The sequence below is a fragment of the Sminthopsis crassicaudata genome, chromosome 3 (assembly GCF_048593235.1).
Source record: "Sminthopsis crassicaudata isolate SCR6 chromosome 3, ASM4859323v1, whole genome shotgun sequence".
Taxonomy (NCBI): Eukaryota; Metazoa; Chordata; class Mammalia; order Dasyuromorphia; family Dasyuridae; genus Sminthopsis; species Sminthopsis crassicaudata.
The window spans coordinates 403805768-403825020 of NC_133619.1; the positions used below are offsets into that span (position 1 = coordinate 403805768).

The 19253-nt window shown below is 34.0% G+C and overlaps 1 protein-coding gene across 5 annotated transcripts in view; it reads right to left on the reverse strand.

The window, feature by feature from the left end:
• Positions 1–19253, reverse strand: part of SPATS2L (spermatogenesis associated serine rich 2 like) — a 220663-nt gene that overhangs the window by 88419 nt on the left and 112991 nt on the right. For 3 of the 5 annotated variants that reach the window (XM_074302748.1, XM_074302751.1, XM_074302752.1), the window contains exon 2: positions 7257–7318. In XM_074302748.1, coding sequence (XP_074158849.1) covers positions 7257–7295 — 39 coding nt within the window. In that variant the 5' untranslated portion in view covers positions 7296–7318. Of the gene's footprint in view, positions 1–7256; positions 7319–8400; positions 8580–19253 lie in introns of those variants that run through there. The other 2 variants (XM_074302749.1, XM_074302750.1) reach the window with 2 other exon arrangements.

Sequence of the window (19253 nt, forward strand, 5' to 3'; positions counted from 1 at the left end):
ACTATCTGCCATCTAGGGGAGGGGATGGAGGGAAGAAGGGGAACAGTTAAAACAGAAAGTTTTAAAATTTACCCATGCATATGTTTTGTCAATAAAAAGCTATATAAAAAAGAAAAAAATATCTCTTGCCTCTCAAAATTGTCTTGGGATTAAATAATCTATAGATAATATCCAGTTCTTACTCTGTTCTCCCACAACACTTATGAACTTATTTGCTCTCTTTCTTCAATCAGAAAGAATCCTGAAGTGTTTTATCATAACTAAAAGACTGGAAATATGAAAAACTGTATAATTGCATATTCTAGGAAACATACTCTTGTATTTGAAAAGGAGCTTAGAGAAAAGATTATCCAAACCTTTCCTTTTAGAGATTAAAGAAACCAAGGTCCAGAAAATTTATTTGGGTCAAGCAGGATTGCACAGGACTATGTTGGGACTAGTATCTAGATCTCATGACTATCTGTCAAGTTTTCCAGATGAACTAATCCTTTTATATGTCTTCTAAATCTATCTATGTATATCTACATTTCTTCTTCATACATATGACTTGCAATAGTTGTTTAAGAAAATGGAGTTTATAAATATTCTTATTCTTCCAGAAACCTTTAACAAAGTCTACATTTCTGATGACTCATTTTCCTTTAAGATCAGACCTTGTGATGGTCACAATTGCCATGTTTTTAGAAGGGTTAGAGGGAGATAAGAAAGACAGAGCCCAATCACATTAAGATGCAACCATCTAGACAACACATAGGACAAATATATATAAACCAAGTGCAAGAAAGAATAGAGAGTAAAAATGTATCAATAAAAGTTGTCTTTGTTTTTTAACAGTAAAAACATGAATGACTTACTTTAGGGGGTCATTTATTTACCTATATGTCTATTGATTTATTTACTATTTAGTAGATGTGAAGCATTTACCAAAATGGGTGTGAAATACTTGTGATTTCTGAATGACAAGCTCTTCTGCATTCATATCGATTTTCCCCCATTCTCCTTAGTGTTAACCATAAGGATGAAGGGTCGCAAGGGGAAAACAATCAGAGAGCCTCTGACTCCCAATCAAACAACTTGAAAGAAAAGTTGGAACTTGCGGTAAGTTTCTTCTTTTCTATCTGAAACTGATTTTGACATTTCCATTTGTTCATTTATTTCCTTAAGACTTTCCCTCAAATCTCTGCTGGTTGCCAAGCAACACCAGCAATATTCTATGCATAAGCATTAGGCACTAACCTCTGTCAATGATTCTCTCTTTTCTGATAAAAGGCAAAGAACATTTAATGACCATTTACTAAGAAAGGATGATAATGATGAATTTTTTTAAAAAAGTATTTTTGGAGTGAAATTTGGAAGCTTGTGTTCTCTGTTAACTGGACCTGGATGTGTGTTAATTTTATTTAAATGTATCTGCAAATGATACATTAAGGTTCTTCATAGAAAATACAAATGCCTTTTGTCATTAGAAACTACTGTACATGATCTTAACAATCTCTTTGAATCCAATTATTTAATTAACTAATTTCTCTCTGGTAATATCCTGCACAATTAGAATATAGGTTCTCCAAATAAGAGAATCATTATTTCCCATTTTTGTCTGTAATCCATGGCATCTGGCTTGTTAAGTCAGACCATCCATCTACTTTTCGTCATTCTGGCTACACCGACATTGCTATTAGTAAAACCAAGAAAATTAGTTCTTTACTAGATGGAGATATATTTTTTAAAAATGTTATTAGTGTAATTTCATGCTAAGCCTCGTAAAATCTGAGGATTTTAATTAGGTATCGGGCATTTTCTGTTTTCACAATTTGTACTTTATTTAAGAATTTTGGTAAATATAAATCAAAATGTTTCAGAAAATAATCATAAAATTATATTATCATTACTCATAAAATGAAGAATGTTATATTGTGCTGTATTGTGTAATAATTGTAGTAATAGGCAGCTAGGTGACATATTGGGAGCAATGGATAGAGCACTGAACCTAGAGTCAGGAATATATTAATTCACATATGTTTGTAGGCATTTACTCACTGGATGACTTAGGTAAATTACATAATCTCTATTTGCTCAGTTCCTCATCTATAAAATGGGGACATCCTAAAAAAGGAAATGACAAACTACTCACTATCTAGGTCAGGAAAATCACATAGATAAAATCACATACAGAGTTGGATGCACCCAAATCACTGAATAATAATGAGGTGACATATTGAATAGAGGAATGAGTTTGAAGTCAGGAAATCCTGGATTCAAATCCTGGCCTTAGATACTTGCTATTTCTATGTCGTGTGACTCTGGGCAAGTCACTTAACCTGTGTTTGCCTCAATATGTTGATCTGTAAAACGGGAAGAGTAATAACACTTACTTCTTAGAGTCATTGTGAGGATCAAATGATATAAATATAAAGTTCTTAGCATAATGCCAGGGACAAACATAAATATATATATCAATGCTAAATATTATCATTATTGAGAAACTTCTCTTAAAAGTAGTTGCTATCACATCTTTACTATCCACTTGGTCTTTTAACTCCCTGACATCTGGCTTTCATGGCTATCTTTCCAATGAAACAAAGGCAAATACAAAGTTTCCCCCGCCCCCCCCCCCCAGGTCCTCTGTTAACTTTCTGTAGCACTGGATATTATTTACCATTACCTATTTCTTGATAATTGTTGAGCATCCATAACATTTCTGAACCTGTCTTATTGTTCCCTCTTCATCTCTTTTTGCTATTTAAACATTCTTTTCTCATGCCCAAAGTATGGTTATCCCCTAAGGCTCCATACTTAGTTTTCTTTGTTCATTTTCATTTCTCTAATTTCTATCTGGATAATACTATCCATTCACATTAATTACTTCCATGATTAACTTTATGCAAATGACCCCCAAGTATATATATTCAGACCCAATCTTTTTCCTGAACTCCATTCTTGAATTCAAAGTGCCTTCTGTTCTTCATTTGGCTACCTTTCAAAATACAATATCCCTCAAATGACTAAATGGACGCTTCTTAAAAATCTACCATTGTTATTTATGTCAATTCAGATTTTCCTTACTTAGGAGCCTCCCAAACAAAATAGTACCAAAAAGACTACCAAACTGAAGGTCTACAGAGTCGTGCTGACGCCATTGTCCTATACCTGTGAAACCTGGACAGCACACAGGTGCCATGCAAGGAAACTGGATCACTTCCATGTGAACTGTCTTAGGAAGATTCTGAAAATTATCTGGCAGGATAAAATACTAGACACTGAAGTCCTTTCTCAAACTAAACTGCCCAAACACTCAAGACTCATGTTGGTCTGAGCAGCCAGCTGCATACACTGTAACTGAACTCTAACACAGGGATGTCATTTTGGTGCTCTTTGAGAATGAAGGACAACTACGAACTACTCCAACCCTCCTTGAAATCGCAAGTTCAACCTCACCATGTGTAATCAGTTTCAAAGATCTATCGATGTTAAAATTTTGACTTCCCACATATCATTCGCATTCTTCCTTTTTACCCCATGTAAACTGCTACTGATCTAATTCATGCTCTTATCATCTATAACCTGGATGACTGAATTAAACTCATAATTGGTTATTTCCCTTCTTGTCTCTCCCTTTTCCAGTTCATAACTCACAAAATGCTAAAAATAATCATTTTAATGTACAGGCATAAACTTTTCATTTTTTCAGCTCAAAAAACTTCAATGTCTCCCTTTTTCAAATAGAATAAAATACAAACTTTTTAGGCTTCAATTCAGTGGTTCCACAATACTCATGGTACAATGGGGATAATAATAGCACTTAAAACCTCCCAAAATTATTGCGAGGATCAAACAAAATAAAATTTGTAAAATATTTTATAATACTTAAAGCACATTATAAACATTAGCTGGTATTATTATCTCATTTAATTATTAAATTAAAGTGGGTGTTATTATTATCCCATTTTGTACATGAGGAATAGACAGAATTGTGTCTTGTTCAAGATCAGCTCAGTTATCACAAACACTTCTCTAGACTTATTTTACACTCTTCTTTCTTTTGTGTATTATACTTGCCTACCAGACTCAACTACTTACTAATTGTTGGTCTACACTATCTTACCCTCTTCTAACTCCATGCCTTGACATACAAAGTATTAGAATCAGAATTTCAGACTTGGAAAAGGGACAACTGAAATCCTCTAAGCTGTGTCTGAAAAATAATCACCTCCAAGACATACCTGACAAGAGGTCATCCAACCTTTCAAGTGCCAGAGAACCCACTACTGCTTGAAGTATGTTATCCTTATTTTCAAAGGAAGGAAGCAGGAGGAAGTGGCAAAACAGATCAGTGAGCATGCTTCTAAAGCCTGGCGAAATTCTAAAACATATTATTAAAGGAATAATTTCTGAACATTTCAAAAGGAAAGTACTGAAAACTAAAAGACAGCATGGCTTCATCAAGTATAAGTCATGTTAGATTAATCTTGTTACTATTCACGAGAGGGTACCTGAACCAATGGCTCAGGGAAATACTTCAAATGTATTACTAGATTTCAGCAAAAAATTTGAAAAACTCCCATTCTATCCTTTTGGAAAAATGGATTGATGAGGGCTAGATGACAATGTATGTAGGGGATTTCAAAATTAGTTGAATTACTGGACATCAGTAGTAATAAATAACGAACAGGTAGATATGAACCCAGAGGGAGGTTTCTAATCAAAAGCCCTAGGGATGTGAAGTTGGTCTTTTCCTGTTTGTTTTATCAGAGAATTGGTAGAAGGCATAGAAGTCATACTTATAAAATTATCAGATGGCCTTAAATTAGGAGGAATAATTGGCACTTTGAAAGACAGATAGGATCCAAAAATATCTTGCCAGCCAGACTAGAAAAAAATGAGCTCAGTCTAACAAGGTGAAATTTACCAAGAGGCAAGGACATATACTGGATAGTTTAAGTAAGAAAGTTAGAAAGAACTCTGCTCAAATTCTTCTTCAAACATTTAACAGTTTTAAGTGATTCTGGTTAAGTCATTTAACCTCAGTTATGTTTGATTTTATCATCTGTAGAATGGGTACAATAATAGTATCTGCTTCATAGAGTAGTTGTAAGGAACAAATGAGATTTTTACATAGAGAGTAATTTATAAATCTTAAACAATCATCATCATCATCATCACCATCATCATTCTCAGCTAAGATTAATACAAAATTCTCTACTTGGGTTTAAATAATCAATTTTACAGTCCAAAACTGTGACTAAATAGTTCCTATGAAAAAGATTTGGGTCTTTTAGCACAATTTAACTCAATATTAGTGTATAACATGATCTAGCAACTACATGGCTCTTTGAGGCTACAATGAAAATGGTATAGCATCCCGAATATGGGAGAGAGGGGGAACAAGAATGTATTAATCATCCATGTTGTACCATGGATTGTGCCAAATGCTTTACAAAATATTGTTTCATCTGCTTTTGTGATTTTACAATCGAAGAAACTAAGGCAGATTCAGGTTAAGTGACTTGCCCAGGATCACACAGTGTCTAAAGTTGTAACTCATGTCTTCCTGAGTCCAAGCCCATCAGACTGTTCATTGCATCACTTTGCTGCTAATGTGGATTTTCCCTTTGTGAAATGATATTTAGAGAACTGTATAAGAATGCAATGACAGGCTGAAGTACATCCAAGAGAATAATCAGAATGATACCTAACAGAGCCCATTATTCAGATGATGGAAATGAGAATGCTCAGTTTGGAAAAAAAGAAAATTAGGGAAGGGGCACAGGAAGGCACACTAGAGCTTTTTCAGATGTTTTAAGGGTCTTCATATGAAGAGCTATTCGACTTGTTTTGCTTGGGCCAAGAAGGTAAGCCACTGGTTTTAGAAAAGAAGCTTCCTCCTAACATTTCTGAGGAACCCTAAAGTGAAATGGTCCACCTCAGAACCACCTCTTGGTTTCTTACTTGAGGTCTTCAAGTGAAAAGTATATGAGGACTTGCCAGGAACACTTGTTGTTCGTGGGATTCTTGTTTGAGAACAGGTTGGACCAGATGGACTCTGTATTCCCTAGCACTTTAAGATCTGTGACAACATAATCAGATCTAAGTGGTATGGCCTAGTATGTGATAAAAACCAAAAGAACAACACTTGAAAGATGATAAGAGAGATTCAGAGGAAATGGAGGATATTGTGGGTTGGAGTACACAGCAAAGACTACACAAAAGATAAGATCTAATGTAGGTTTTAAAGCACATACAATTAAAAAATCAATAATAAGGAGGGATGAATGGAAAGAACAAAGTATACGAATAGAGTATAGTCATAGAACTTACTTCTCATAAATGAAGGCTCGGGGCCAAAAAAGCCTCATTCACTGGGGAAGACTCTTTTGATTGCATTTAATTTATTTAATATTATTAAATATAACAATATAATTTTAAATTATTTGAATTTAATTACATTTCCCAGGCTAAACATGATCACATGGCATGGCATAAACAACTTTTGCATATTTGATTGCGTAAGAAGGTTCTGTCATCTGAAAAAATTAAGATGCACAGGTGCAGCTATGCTGCTACATTGGACACAGCCACATCCCATTCTGAAGCATATGGGGCTCTAACCTGTTTAACATGCTCAACACTCAGTTGGAATTTTTTCCCAGACTACTCTGCCAGTTCATTAGGTTTTTTTTTTTTTGTTTGTTTGTTTTTTTTTTAAGTCCACCTTGACTTTTGGACCTCCTAATACATAACTCCTGATTATCTCTCTGAATAACTACTTCTTAATAAGAAACTCATTTTCTAAGATCAAACTAAAGAAAGGCTGCAGGATGTAGGGCATCAATCTGCTTGGATGAAACCACTGGTAAGAGTAGAAGTGAAGAATTTGCTTCTTTCTCAATAATTGGAATTCATGGGAGCTATAGAAATTTGAAAATGATGGTAAAAAGTGCCTCATAAATGTCACAGGACATAAGATAGTTGTATTTTTCCCCATAGCATGCAATAAGGAAAAAAGCCCTAGACAAGGATGCAGCAAAAATGACTTTAAATACTGGCTCTGACTTGGAGAAGTCATTTAATATTTTGCCTTTCAGTTTCCTTAGCCACCACAGTACATTCATTCATACATATACATACATACATACATACATACATACACACATGTATATGCATGCTATACATGTGGGCACATGTATATATGAAAGGATACATTCCTATCCATGCAATGGGATTCTTGAAAAAATAACAATATTATTCCTTTATCCTACCTTTTCCTTGATATTCACATGAGTGTTGAGTTCAGCCATTTTTCTCTTATTATAAATAAGATCTATAAAGAAGAAAATATAAGGTTAATTTTACAATGTTAATATTAATTTCCACCTCTTATACTTGTATTTTTTCTCATACCATAGTATATAATTTCCTTATACTCAAGGAATAAACATTACTTAATTTTTTTAGATTAAAAAATGCTTCAAAATTAAAGCTTTACTTCAGATATGCTCTATAAACATGTTGCAATAACTCTGGTAGAGAACATAGTTACTTTTATTCAGATTGTACGGAAATGAAACTACCAAAGATAGATGGATATAGATCAAAATCTATTTCTTCATATTCTAAACATAAACAAGAGTAGGAGTTAGAGGAAAATGAGTATGGAGCTAAGATTTTACACATTTATACTGGCGCAAAAGAAAATTAAATTCATATTTATCATAACAAAAATGCTTTTTATTAAGTACCTAATTCATTTAATAATCATTCTATATGTATTTGTGGGCTATGTAAGACTATACTAGCATTACAGGAAGAGGTGGTCCCTGAATGCAAGGAACTTACATTCTAGTTACAGTGCTACACAATAGTTACAGTGCTAGTGCTAGAATTTGAATAATAAATACAATGTGAAAACCAGGAAAGCACAAAAGTTTCCTACACAGGATGCTTTTCTTCCAAACTCCCAACATGAGAGGTCTAACTCACATAACTAATAGTGAGCATTTTTTTTAATATAAGGGGTATAAACTCTGCTTAATTATCCAAATTCTCTCTGCCCTGATACCTTTATCAAGCAAGGACACCTCTTTGGTCGAGCTACAGAATCAATTGATTGATCAATGAGCATGATATATGACAAGACTCTTTATACTGAGGTATGAATCTCTGAATCAAGGAGGAAAAAATAAGAGCAAGTGGCAAATCACACAGGTTAGACAGCTTTAAGGAACTTTATAATGTGGATGATTTCTAAGTTCCCTAGTCAAGAGATATCCAACCCAGGGCTGGAAGATCTAATCTTGAGACCAGAAGATTCTAGTTTGAATCAAACCCCTGAAGAAATTGCCCTTAGGAGGTGTGGAGGCAGAGATGGAGTTTCACACGATTTCTCCTCTCCTTTCCACTGACCATATCCCTGGAGGAGAACACAGAGTAAATAGCGTTCCCAACTGAGAGTAGAGAGACACACTGATAACACATGGGCACAAGCAGGTAAAGGAGCACAATCACCAAGAGAGGAAGCAGCTTCAGGGAGTGTGACTCGTGTGGCAGGGAGACTGTTGGATTTGGAACTTTGAACGGCACTGAACCTCAGAGCCCAGAACCTTAAGGAAAACTTTATGAGGACTCTACAAGGGAAGGAAAGATGACTAGTGTAGGAGTTAAGCAGTTTTTCACAGATTCATGTGGTCTTTGCCTGTGTGCCTATTAATTGTATTTTAATTTGAGGCCATTTTTTCCAAGGACCATGTATGTGTCCAAAGGGACAGCCTGCTCCAGATTTTTTTTTTTGGCAGGATTTTTTGTGCCAACTGTTATTCCTATATCATTTTATTAAATATCTCTGGTAAGAACTAATTAAGTATATTGTCTGTTAATCAATAGGAAGTACATCTATCAGGGATCATGAGCAACTGTACTAGAAACCTTGATTTCTCAGGGTTACCTCTAAAATTCTAAATACATAATCAAGTTAGTATCCAAGCTGGTCCATTGATCAAATAGGAGTTGTGAAAGAAGTACCTGGGGAAGTACTCTATCAATATCTAATCTAAATTTGTTACAGCTATGGAAAATCACTGCTAAGTTTTTTTTTTTTTTTAATGGTTTTGAGCTCCTTTAAGCAAGAGATAACAGGCTTAAAATGGAGAAACATGATTTATAATGCAGGGAAAGATGACTAAAGAGGTCAAAATAGTTATCCACTAGATATATTTAACATTTTAGTCAAACAATAATTAAGTAATGGCTTTGATACTCATTTCTCTAATTTTTTGCAAGCTTTTTCTATACAGTGTTTTCTTAGAGAGTATAAGAACACACTTTAAGCAACAGATAAATATTCTCAGTTTCTTCTCAAGTGGTCATAGAATATAATTTCAAATCCAGTGTGTTTTTTTTCATTTTTTTGGTTTTTTTTGTTTGTTTTGTTTGTTTTTTTGCCCCTACGATGAGACATGGAACATACAACTTTTTAGTTCTGTTACCACTCAATAAACACATTCCAAAACAAGAATTTAAAGAGGACTTTTATTTCATAATGTCATCTACCAGCTGTAGTGGGCCTAAAAACATTGTGGGGTTTTTTTTTAAGCATCTTATTCCCCATTTTTTTGCTCCTTTGTTTCTTTCACTGCAGAGGCAGAAATAGGTCTTATAAATTTGTAGTAGATATGGAATTTTCTTTGTTACATTCATTGCCACAGACAAAAAATCATCACTAAATAGTCTGCCTGTTGGTGATAAAATAGTCCATATATTTATCTACATTGGTCTTTAGAAAGCAGGACTATTCATTAGTGGTCTAGCAACCAATGAATGGATATCTTGTTGAAAGGAATAAGATATGTCAGTCTTAACACTCTCACTATAAATGAAACCAGAAGAGAAATAGAAATTACAGCTAAATATAAAGATACTCACAGGTTCTCCTAAACAAGTCAAGAACAATCCATAATATTATGGGACACTTGTTCATCTTGTATTATCATGCTCATGAGAAGCATTTGCAAAAAAGATCACCCTAAAAATAATTACAATTTATGCAGCAACATCTGTTGCTAGGGATAAAGAAGTAGATAAATTCTAGAAAGAATTTGATAAGAACATCTAAATTGTCAATATTTAATATTCATTGATTTCAATGCAAAGGCCTGCAGGCAGTGGTTAAACTTAGTTAAAATGTTAGAAGATTTGATTCAGAAAGCAATAAACAAGAGAATTCAAAACTATACAAAAGTTTCACACATATTCATGATTTTTTTTCTGAGAAAAGAGTTGGGAGACGAATACATTAAGCATTAAATAGTATTAATTTTTAAAAATTTTAAAAAAAGTTAATGGGTTACATTCTAATGTTTAATCAACTAATAAGTACTTATTATATATCTTCTATGTATCAGACATTGTGTTGAGGATGAAGAAAAATAGCAGTAGGAGTAATTTGTAAACCAGGTTTTTATGTATATTGTCAGACTATTTACATTAAAGAATAAAATTAAAACCAAACTAGGAGAGTACAATCAGGAAGCTACTGTGCATAAGTGAGGCGATTCTAACCTAACAGATTTAAACTATGGGCACTGGAAAATAGGAAGTAGGATAAAAGAACAATTATTTAAACCAACAACATTCAAATAGCTAGGTGGTACCTTAAGTAGAATGTCAGGCCTGGAGTCAGGAAAACTCAATATTCTGAGATCAAATGTTCACCTTAGATGCCCTTATCAATTGTGTGACCCTGGGCAAGTAATTTAATCCTATTTGACTGAGCTTACTCAACAATAAAATGAGCTAGAGAAGAAAATGGCAAACCAATCCAGGATCTTTGTCAAGAAAACTCCAAAAAAGAGTCATGAAGACTCATAAACGACTGAAAAACAACTAAACAATGACATTTTCTGAAGGAAGTTTAACCAATATGAATTAAATGCCACAATAAAGGGACCAAAGCTTAGAAAACTCCTTGGCCAACAAGCTCTCCCTTCTTGCCACACAAAAAGATAGGAAGTTAAGGAAATTACTGTTTTAGAACATAGACTCATTTATAAAATTTTATAAAATAAGAGAGTGGAAAGTCATGAGAAATATTGCTTCACAAAATAGAGAGAAATAATGGATAGCTTTATAGGAAGCTTGGTAAGATACTTAGCTGAGCAAAATGATCACCAGAGTACTGTAAGATTGATGGAAGGGAGACTAATGAAAAGAGGAAAATTTTCAAATTCCTTGAGCAAAATCTTATCTTTGCCAATGATAGAAGAACTACTACAATTCAGACTACAATCATATCTTCAATATTCTGAATGAAGAAGGAATGGCATTGAAGAAAACCAGGGTGAGAAAAGCTGTTAGTAAGACTAGATCAACTATTTGCATTAGTCATCCCTTATGCAGTTGATGCAGTTTTGAGAGTACTGAGGGTCAACTTTTTATTGGCAATACACAGAGTATTGGCAAAGAATAGGTTATCAAAAGCTTGGGAAAAACTCAGATGTTAGTATTGCCAAAAATAAGTCAAATGAAAAAATACCATTAACTGTGCTCATATCTTCTTTTCCATCTCTATAAAATTTTATCAGACTTCCTGTACACACATAAAGAGCATCCATATGAGATAAGAGAAGCAAACAGGGTAGGCTTTTGAAAACAATATTCTATAATGATACAAAATCATGGTTTTAATTTTTTATATAAAAAGCTTTTGATTTGGTAGAACAAATGACCACTTTAAAGCCTTTTTTCGAGCAAAAATTCAAGTATATGTCAAAATCATAGATGAATTCTTGAAAGATATAACAGATAACTTTGTTGAACAATTCTCTGATTATTAATATCCATTGTGTCATAAAACTCTTGTCAAAGATTTTTTGCCACTGTCATGGAGGATGTCCAGCACAGGGTCTAAAGGAAATAAGTTCTTGTAGATGTGAGCTTCCACAGATAACTTTGTTGGCAGATAGCTATATGCTATTTTAGCAAGCCTAGAACATTCTAGAATTGCTGAAATGAAACCCATAATTATTTCAAAGATTTTAACCCAACTATACAATATCAAAGAACCAAGTGAGTGAAGAATGCCTATTGTCCAGACCACTATATGGTTGAATAGACAGATGGTTCACCAGTAGATATATTTTGGGCAGATAATTCATTTGAAATAGGCCTAAAATTGAATAGGAATAAGACTGGGCTAAATTGAATTTGGAAAATTATACAGTGCTTTTAATGATCACAATATTCTCTCTGAAACAAAACCCATTTTAAAAAACATCAATAGACCATTTTAAAAAACATCAATAGGCCATTAAAAAAACATCAATAGTCTTTTAGTAATGTCCAATATGGCTGTGAGTCAAGGAATCCTGAAGAACTAAAGTTGAAGCTTACTCAAATGGCAAAGGAAAGACATTTAATGGCTATAAATAGGATGAAGAATATTGCCAATTAAATTTTTTACACAATAAATGACATAAAAGATTAAAAGATTTGATTTAGAAAAAAGTCAGAAATATATAAGCAGACAAGGAGGTGGGTATAGGTCATGTAGTAAGAAGCAAGGATAACAGCTGGGCTGCCCATTTGATCCATTGGTACCTACATAGTTTTAAGAAATCTTGAAGAAAGGTCCTAGCATGTTTGGTAGACCCCCTGTGGAGGACTGAGGGGAGCATGTGGACAAATGTGGCACTTGATGAGAAGGCATAGATAAGTTGTAATCTGTACCACCACAGGGAATATCCACTTCAATGAGGATAGATTCCCTCCAAATATCAAAGCAAGGTAAGTCTCAGAGGCAGAAATAATTTATTTTCAGAGTCTTCAAAGTGGTCTACATACATCCTGCCTCCCTGGAGATAGAAACTCTGTATATTCCTTACCCATACCGTCAGTTCTTTTTACACACTCCATAAATAATCCTCTTCTATTTAGTAGACATTCTGCAAATAACTCCTTCCTAAAAGGAAATTCCATATCTTCTACCTTGGCAGGTGGGAAAAAAACCACCAACTTAGCTATTAAATATTAGTTGGCATTTATCCTCATCTACTCCTACACTTGATATTTAAAATGGATTCTACTTACTTTCTGTTATCTTTTACAGTCATTAATGGGGTATAATGTGAAAAGAGGTAGGCAGAGAGAAGTAGGAGTGGAAGGAGAAAAAATATAAAGAATATTTGAGTAGATGTTTCTAGAGAACAAAATAAAAACAAAAAATGGAATCAATCCTATGGATATTTTGCTGCATACTGCCAAAGATTTGGACATTTCACAACATGTAGGTGATTTTTTTTTCTTTTTCACTTTTCATCTTGAAATTTTAGGATCATGAAAAAATAATCTCAATTTCTCTGTACATAGCATAAAGAAAGGTATAAAGGCTGTTTCCCCATGATTCATTGCTATCATATATAACCAGAAACATCTGAAAAGTTTGGCCACCTTGTTAAAAAGACTTTGTGAACTCCAGGGCCTTGTCCTTCATAGGATTGGGTAGAAAGGTCATAGGGAGATGGACAACTGAATCTGTGCAGTCTAATATGATGTTACTACACTAGTTGTTATAAGGATATTTCAAACAAAAAAAATGTTAAGTGGCATTTTTGATGGGCAGGGTTTGGTGAGGCCAGTTTTCTTGAAATGGGATGTTCCAACCCATGGGAAAATCACAGAAAGATTTTCATGAGACACAGGATTAGAGGTCAGAAAGAACTGTTTTGTCTATGCATGGATTCAAATGCTGAAAACCACTCCTGTGGCTGGGGATTAGAAGTCTTGGGGAAAAGGAAGAGAAGAGGGATTCTCCTTGTTGTTGCTTATAAAATCACCTTAACATAGAGGTGAAGACTATATAAGAAAAACTAAAATATTTGGGAAAGTGAATCAGTCAGTAAGTTGGGAAAGGTACTAATTTCCCCATATATATAGCATGCTATAATAGAAGGACCCTTGTGCAGTTGGTTTTGCTATTAACCTGCTGAATGACCTTGAAAAAGTCACTTAAGGTTATTTCTTTAGTTGTAATATGGGAATGTGGTGGGCTACATGATCTCTAAGGTTCCTTCCAGTTCTGCAATTCTATCATTCATTCGTTTAGGGTTTTTCCCCTTCAAATGCTTGGAGAAGAATGCATCTGCCATATAATGTTATCTCATCATACATGGCTTTAAGTCCTATACTTAATTTCTCACAATGCATCTCTGCTATCCTGACAAACCTACTTCCATAAACAGTCTCAAACTCAGATATTTAGTCTCTTTCTTTCTAAGAGAAACAAAAGAGGTAGAAAATTCGGTATTACAGTACATGCTCAGCATCTATGTATATGCCCAGGCAGGGCAAGAGGGCGGAAGAAATGCCCCTTTCCTTTTTAATTTTATGCTTACCTTTTTTTTTTTTTTTTTTTGACAATGGTCAAATTCTTACACTACAAACTCAGCACTTTTCCCTTCTACTCTATAAATATGCCTACCCCATTTAGTAAACATTTTGCAAATGATTGAGTCTCAACAGGAAACTCCATTTTCTCTTCTCTGGCAGGTGGCGAAAGAGGTGTGGAAAGGAGAGAATTGTAGAAAAGTGGCCAAAAAATACTAACAGTTTTCTGAAGAATAAATGAAAATGACCAAAGGGGAAAAATGTGTCCCAAATCACTGATAATTCATAATGAAAATCACATCTCTGTGGTTTCACTTTCACTCAGGAGACTAGTAGACAATAAAATCCCTCAGTAATTAATGTTGCAGGGATTATCAAACAATAGACAATTATACAATATTGGTTGAGCTTCAAATTGGTTCCATACTTCTGCAAAGAATCAGAAACAAGTGAGAAAAGCAACTAGAGTGATAATATTCTGATACCATGAAATATTTACCCCCAAAGAGTCAAAGACAAAAGAAAATCTATCATTTATATGAAATTACTTGTAGCAGAATCTTTTTGTTTCAAACAACTGGAAATAAAGTGAATACCCAATGTTTGAGGAATTAAATTATGGCATGTGAATGTAAAGAAATATTACTATCATCAGAAAATATGAATATGAAGAATTCACAGAAACTTGGAAAGATATGTATGAATTAATCATAGCTAAATAGAAACCAAGGGAATAAAATAATAATACCTAGCCTTTATATAGTGCCTTAAAATTTTCAAAGTGCATGATATATAATCTAATTTAATCCCTAAAACAACCTTGGGAGGTAGGTGTTATTATTATTATTCCTGTTTTACAGATGAAGAAATTGAAGCTGGCAGAAGTTAAGTAGTTTCCCAAAATCACATAGGCAGGATTTGAATTAAGGTCTATTTGAGGGGCAGCTTGGTAGAGCAGTGGATAGAGCACCAGCCCTGAAGTCAGGAGGACCTGAGTTTAAATCTAATCTCAGACATTTAACATGTCCTAGATGTGTGGCCCTGGACAAGTCATTTAACCCCAATTGCCTTAGGGGGGGAAAAGGTCTATTTGACTCCAAATCTGGAGTTCTATTTCCTATGCCACCTAACTTTCAGTCACCACAGTAGAAAATAACCACAAAAGATAAAAGATAATATTAAAAGATCTCAGGATTCAGATTACTGCAACGATTTACAAAAAAAAAACTCCAAAGAAATGATAACACACACACACACACACACACACACACACACACACACACACACACACACACACACCTCTCTCCTCTCAGTATATATATATATAGTATTACAGGCAAGAGTGTGATGGCAAATGCCTAACAACCTGGATTTACAAAAAAAAGTAGATACAACATAAATTTAAGCTTAATATGGGGGACAACCAAGGAACACAGTGGATAGAAGTTAAGAGAGTTAAGAGTTAAGAGAGCCTCAGGTAGTTTTAGGTACAGCCTCAGACATTTACTAGCTCTGTAACTCTGGGAAAGCAATTTAATGCTAATTGACTCAAAAAAGTTTAATTTGTATTATTATTAATATTTTTCTATTACTTTCTTAAGTCTAAGCAATAAACAAAACAATAAATCAAGTCTTGATTTGTAGCATTTGCCAATTTTTGAAGTGTAAATGCTTACACAAAAAATTTTTTAACTCTGAGCCATTTGAGCTACCAGCATATCCTTGCTGATTGGCATATGCTGTCAGACAGACATCAGCAAACATGGAACATTGGAGAGGGAACTGCCTCTGCAGAGACTTCAATACAAGTTCCTGAGTGATCTTAAAAAAATTAGTTAACTCGTGTGGATCTCTGCTTATTCATTTGTGAAAATGACAGAGCTGGACTAGATCATCTTTGATGCATATCTCCATTTGTTTTTTCTAATTGCATTTCTCTGTTATTAGGCAGATTTCTATTGTAGGGATGGTATTGGTCAGTGAGCCAGCAAGGTGGCATCTGGGGCACTGGACTTGGAATTAGAAAGACCTGAAATCCAAATCCTTCCTCAGGTACTCTTTTGGCAACGCTTTAACTTCTTTCTGCCTCAGTTTCCTCAGTTGTAAAATACTACTACTAATAATAGCATCTACTTCACAGAGTTGTTTAAAAATTAAATGAGATGATATGTGTGTACACATAGAAATACACAAATATCTTTTCCAACAATGTCCTATATATGTTAGTTATTATTTGTTACAAACTCAAATCAAATGAAATATAAGAAATCAAGTATTTAAGTGATTTTATTGGGCCAATACAAGGTATTAGTCTTGGCAAGAATGTGAATTAGCAGGAGCATTATGTTCCCTGATAGCCATTCAAAAAGAATTCCAAAGTTCCCTTTGGGTACTGCTCCATATTTCAGATTTTTCTTCCTCCTTTTTCCTCCATTAACATTTCTCTATTACATCAGGGCCCAGTGCTACTTCCTCAGGTAACCTCATTACTTTTCTCCCTAAATTAATAGAAACAGGTAAACAGGTAAACATTTCTGAATGGATGCCAACTTCTAAATGAGATATGAATGTTGTGAATTTCAGGAATGGTGGCAAGTGAATAGGAATAAGGCATCGGGAGGGGTTGCAGAGAGCCCTTTCAGGACTTCACACTGTGGAGGTGGCTGGCCATGGCTGCCTAAAGGAGGTACTTGCTTCACTGTTACTGTTGAACATTCAGATCTGACTTCCCTATAAAAACCACGAAAGATTTCTGATTTCTGGTGAAAATTGCTATTATTGGAATGTCTCTAGTTTGAAACCTTCTCAACCAACAAATAATAAATTAAATGCATTCAACTACCACTGCAAAAAGTCCTTATCTATTAATTTAAACAAATTCAAGATGTCTAGAATAAAAATCAAATCATGTTCTCAATGTAATTTTAATGAGTCAGGATGATTTAAAATATTTTAAACTATAATTTATTTTTCAGTAATAACATCATAATGTAATTCACATTCCCTGATTTTCACATATATTCTTGGGGAAAAAATCTTAAAAATCGATAAAAACCTCTTGGTTCTTAATTCATATGTCTTAAAATTTCATTTCATTTTAAAAATATGTATTCTGTAGTCATAAAAATTTATTTTTTATAAAAAATACAGCAAAACTTAAAGAAAATCAACTTCATTGTTTTGGTAAATCATCAAAATGGTTCTCCATATTCCCCTTTTCTGTATTTGTCAAGTTATTAAAAGGATAATCCATAAATGTGGGTATATTTCATATACCCACAAGTTCAATTTATAAAAGTGAATGATGTCCTAATTCTTACTCAATTAAAATCAACAAATGTTTATTGAATAACAATTATGTTCAAGGTAGTATTTTAGAAAGAAGATACAAAGATAAATAAAGCCCAGTATCTTGTCCTTGAGAAGCTTACAGTCCAGTGAGAGAGATACGATGTAGACACAAATGGCTGTTATTAAGGTAGGGTGGCATAAGTCTTAGAATCAGAAGATCTGAGTTTCAATCATGACCCCAACACTCAATTGTGAGACCCTAAACAAACTTGTTACCTTCCCTGAGTTTCTGTTTTCTTATCTGCAAGATGGGGAATTCACAGCCTAGCTCAATTGTTCTTTATAATCCCCAAAGTGCTGCATAAATGAAAGCTATTATTACCATGAGGTTTTGTGTCCAATGCTTGGTAATGTTACCTGGCACATAATAAGTATTTAATAAATATTTGGTGAGTTTAACTGACTGAGCTTATTAAGAGCTTAGTCTCCAAACTGGTATTCTTTTTGTTACAGAGGCTATATCAGGCAGAGAATAAGCTAACAATGTCTTCAAAGCTACAGAAAGGGGAATATGCAAGATCAGCTCAAAGTAAAAATCCAAACTGACATGTTTTCTATTCAAAGATTTTACTTAATATAAGTTAACCCTTAAACTTCAAGGATGTATGATTTTGCCTACGTACTTGGGAAGTCCTTCCACATTAATGCAGATCATAGACTCGTTAGGGCTTAATAAAAGATATTCATGAGGTATTATGACTATCCTGCAGCTAAACTGGTGATGAGCCTCTCCAAACTCTGCCAGGCAGATTCGTGGGTGAAAGACACACAGCCTATGATCAAGCCCCTACCTGGGGTCTTTTCAGTTTCCTGAGATCTTTCTGAGTTTGTATTCTTTTCTCATGATCTATAAGAACCTAAGATTTTTTCATGCCATGATAAAGCATCAAAATAGGACTTTATAAAAATATCTTAGCTAATGGCAATCAAAAGTTTTGTTGGCTTATTTCAAAAAGAAAAATTTTAACTTAAAATATAAGTTTATATTAGTATGTAAGGGAGAAATTATGGCATTTTTGGACATTCAATTAATAAATCCAAGGAAAGATCATAAGGCAACATAATCAATTCAAAAATTTAAGTTAAAATGCATTATCTTTCTTATTAATGTATATTTTGACAGAATAACTGAATTTCTGAGCAGTCCATTATCATTTGTAGTACCATTTGCTTTCATTGTTTTCATAGAGGACTATTTTGAGTGGGACTTTTGAAGGCATATTTAGGGATTTCTAGATTTCATCTGGAACTTTTGGTACCTCTCTTCTGTTCAAACACTATTTCCCTTTCCCTTCCTCCTTTACTAAAGAATGTATTCAGTTTGGCAGTGTCTAATACCCATTCAGTGTTTCTGAAACTATCCTCTTAGTTTATATTTCTGCTGTCTGAAACCTTCTTGTATTAAAACAGTGGAAGGACATAATGGACACTGAATGAAAACCTTCCTGTCAATGACAGGATATTATTCAGACTCAGGTCAGTCAGCAAAGGTCTTACTTGGTAGTATGTGCAAGGTTTTTTTGTTTTGT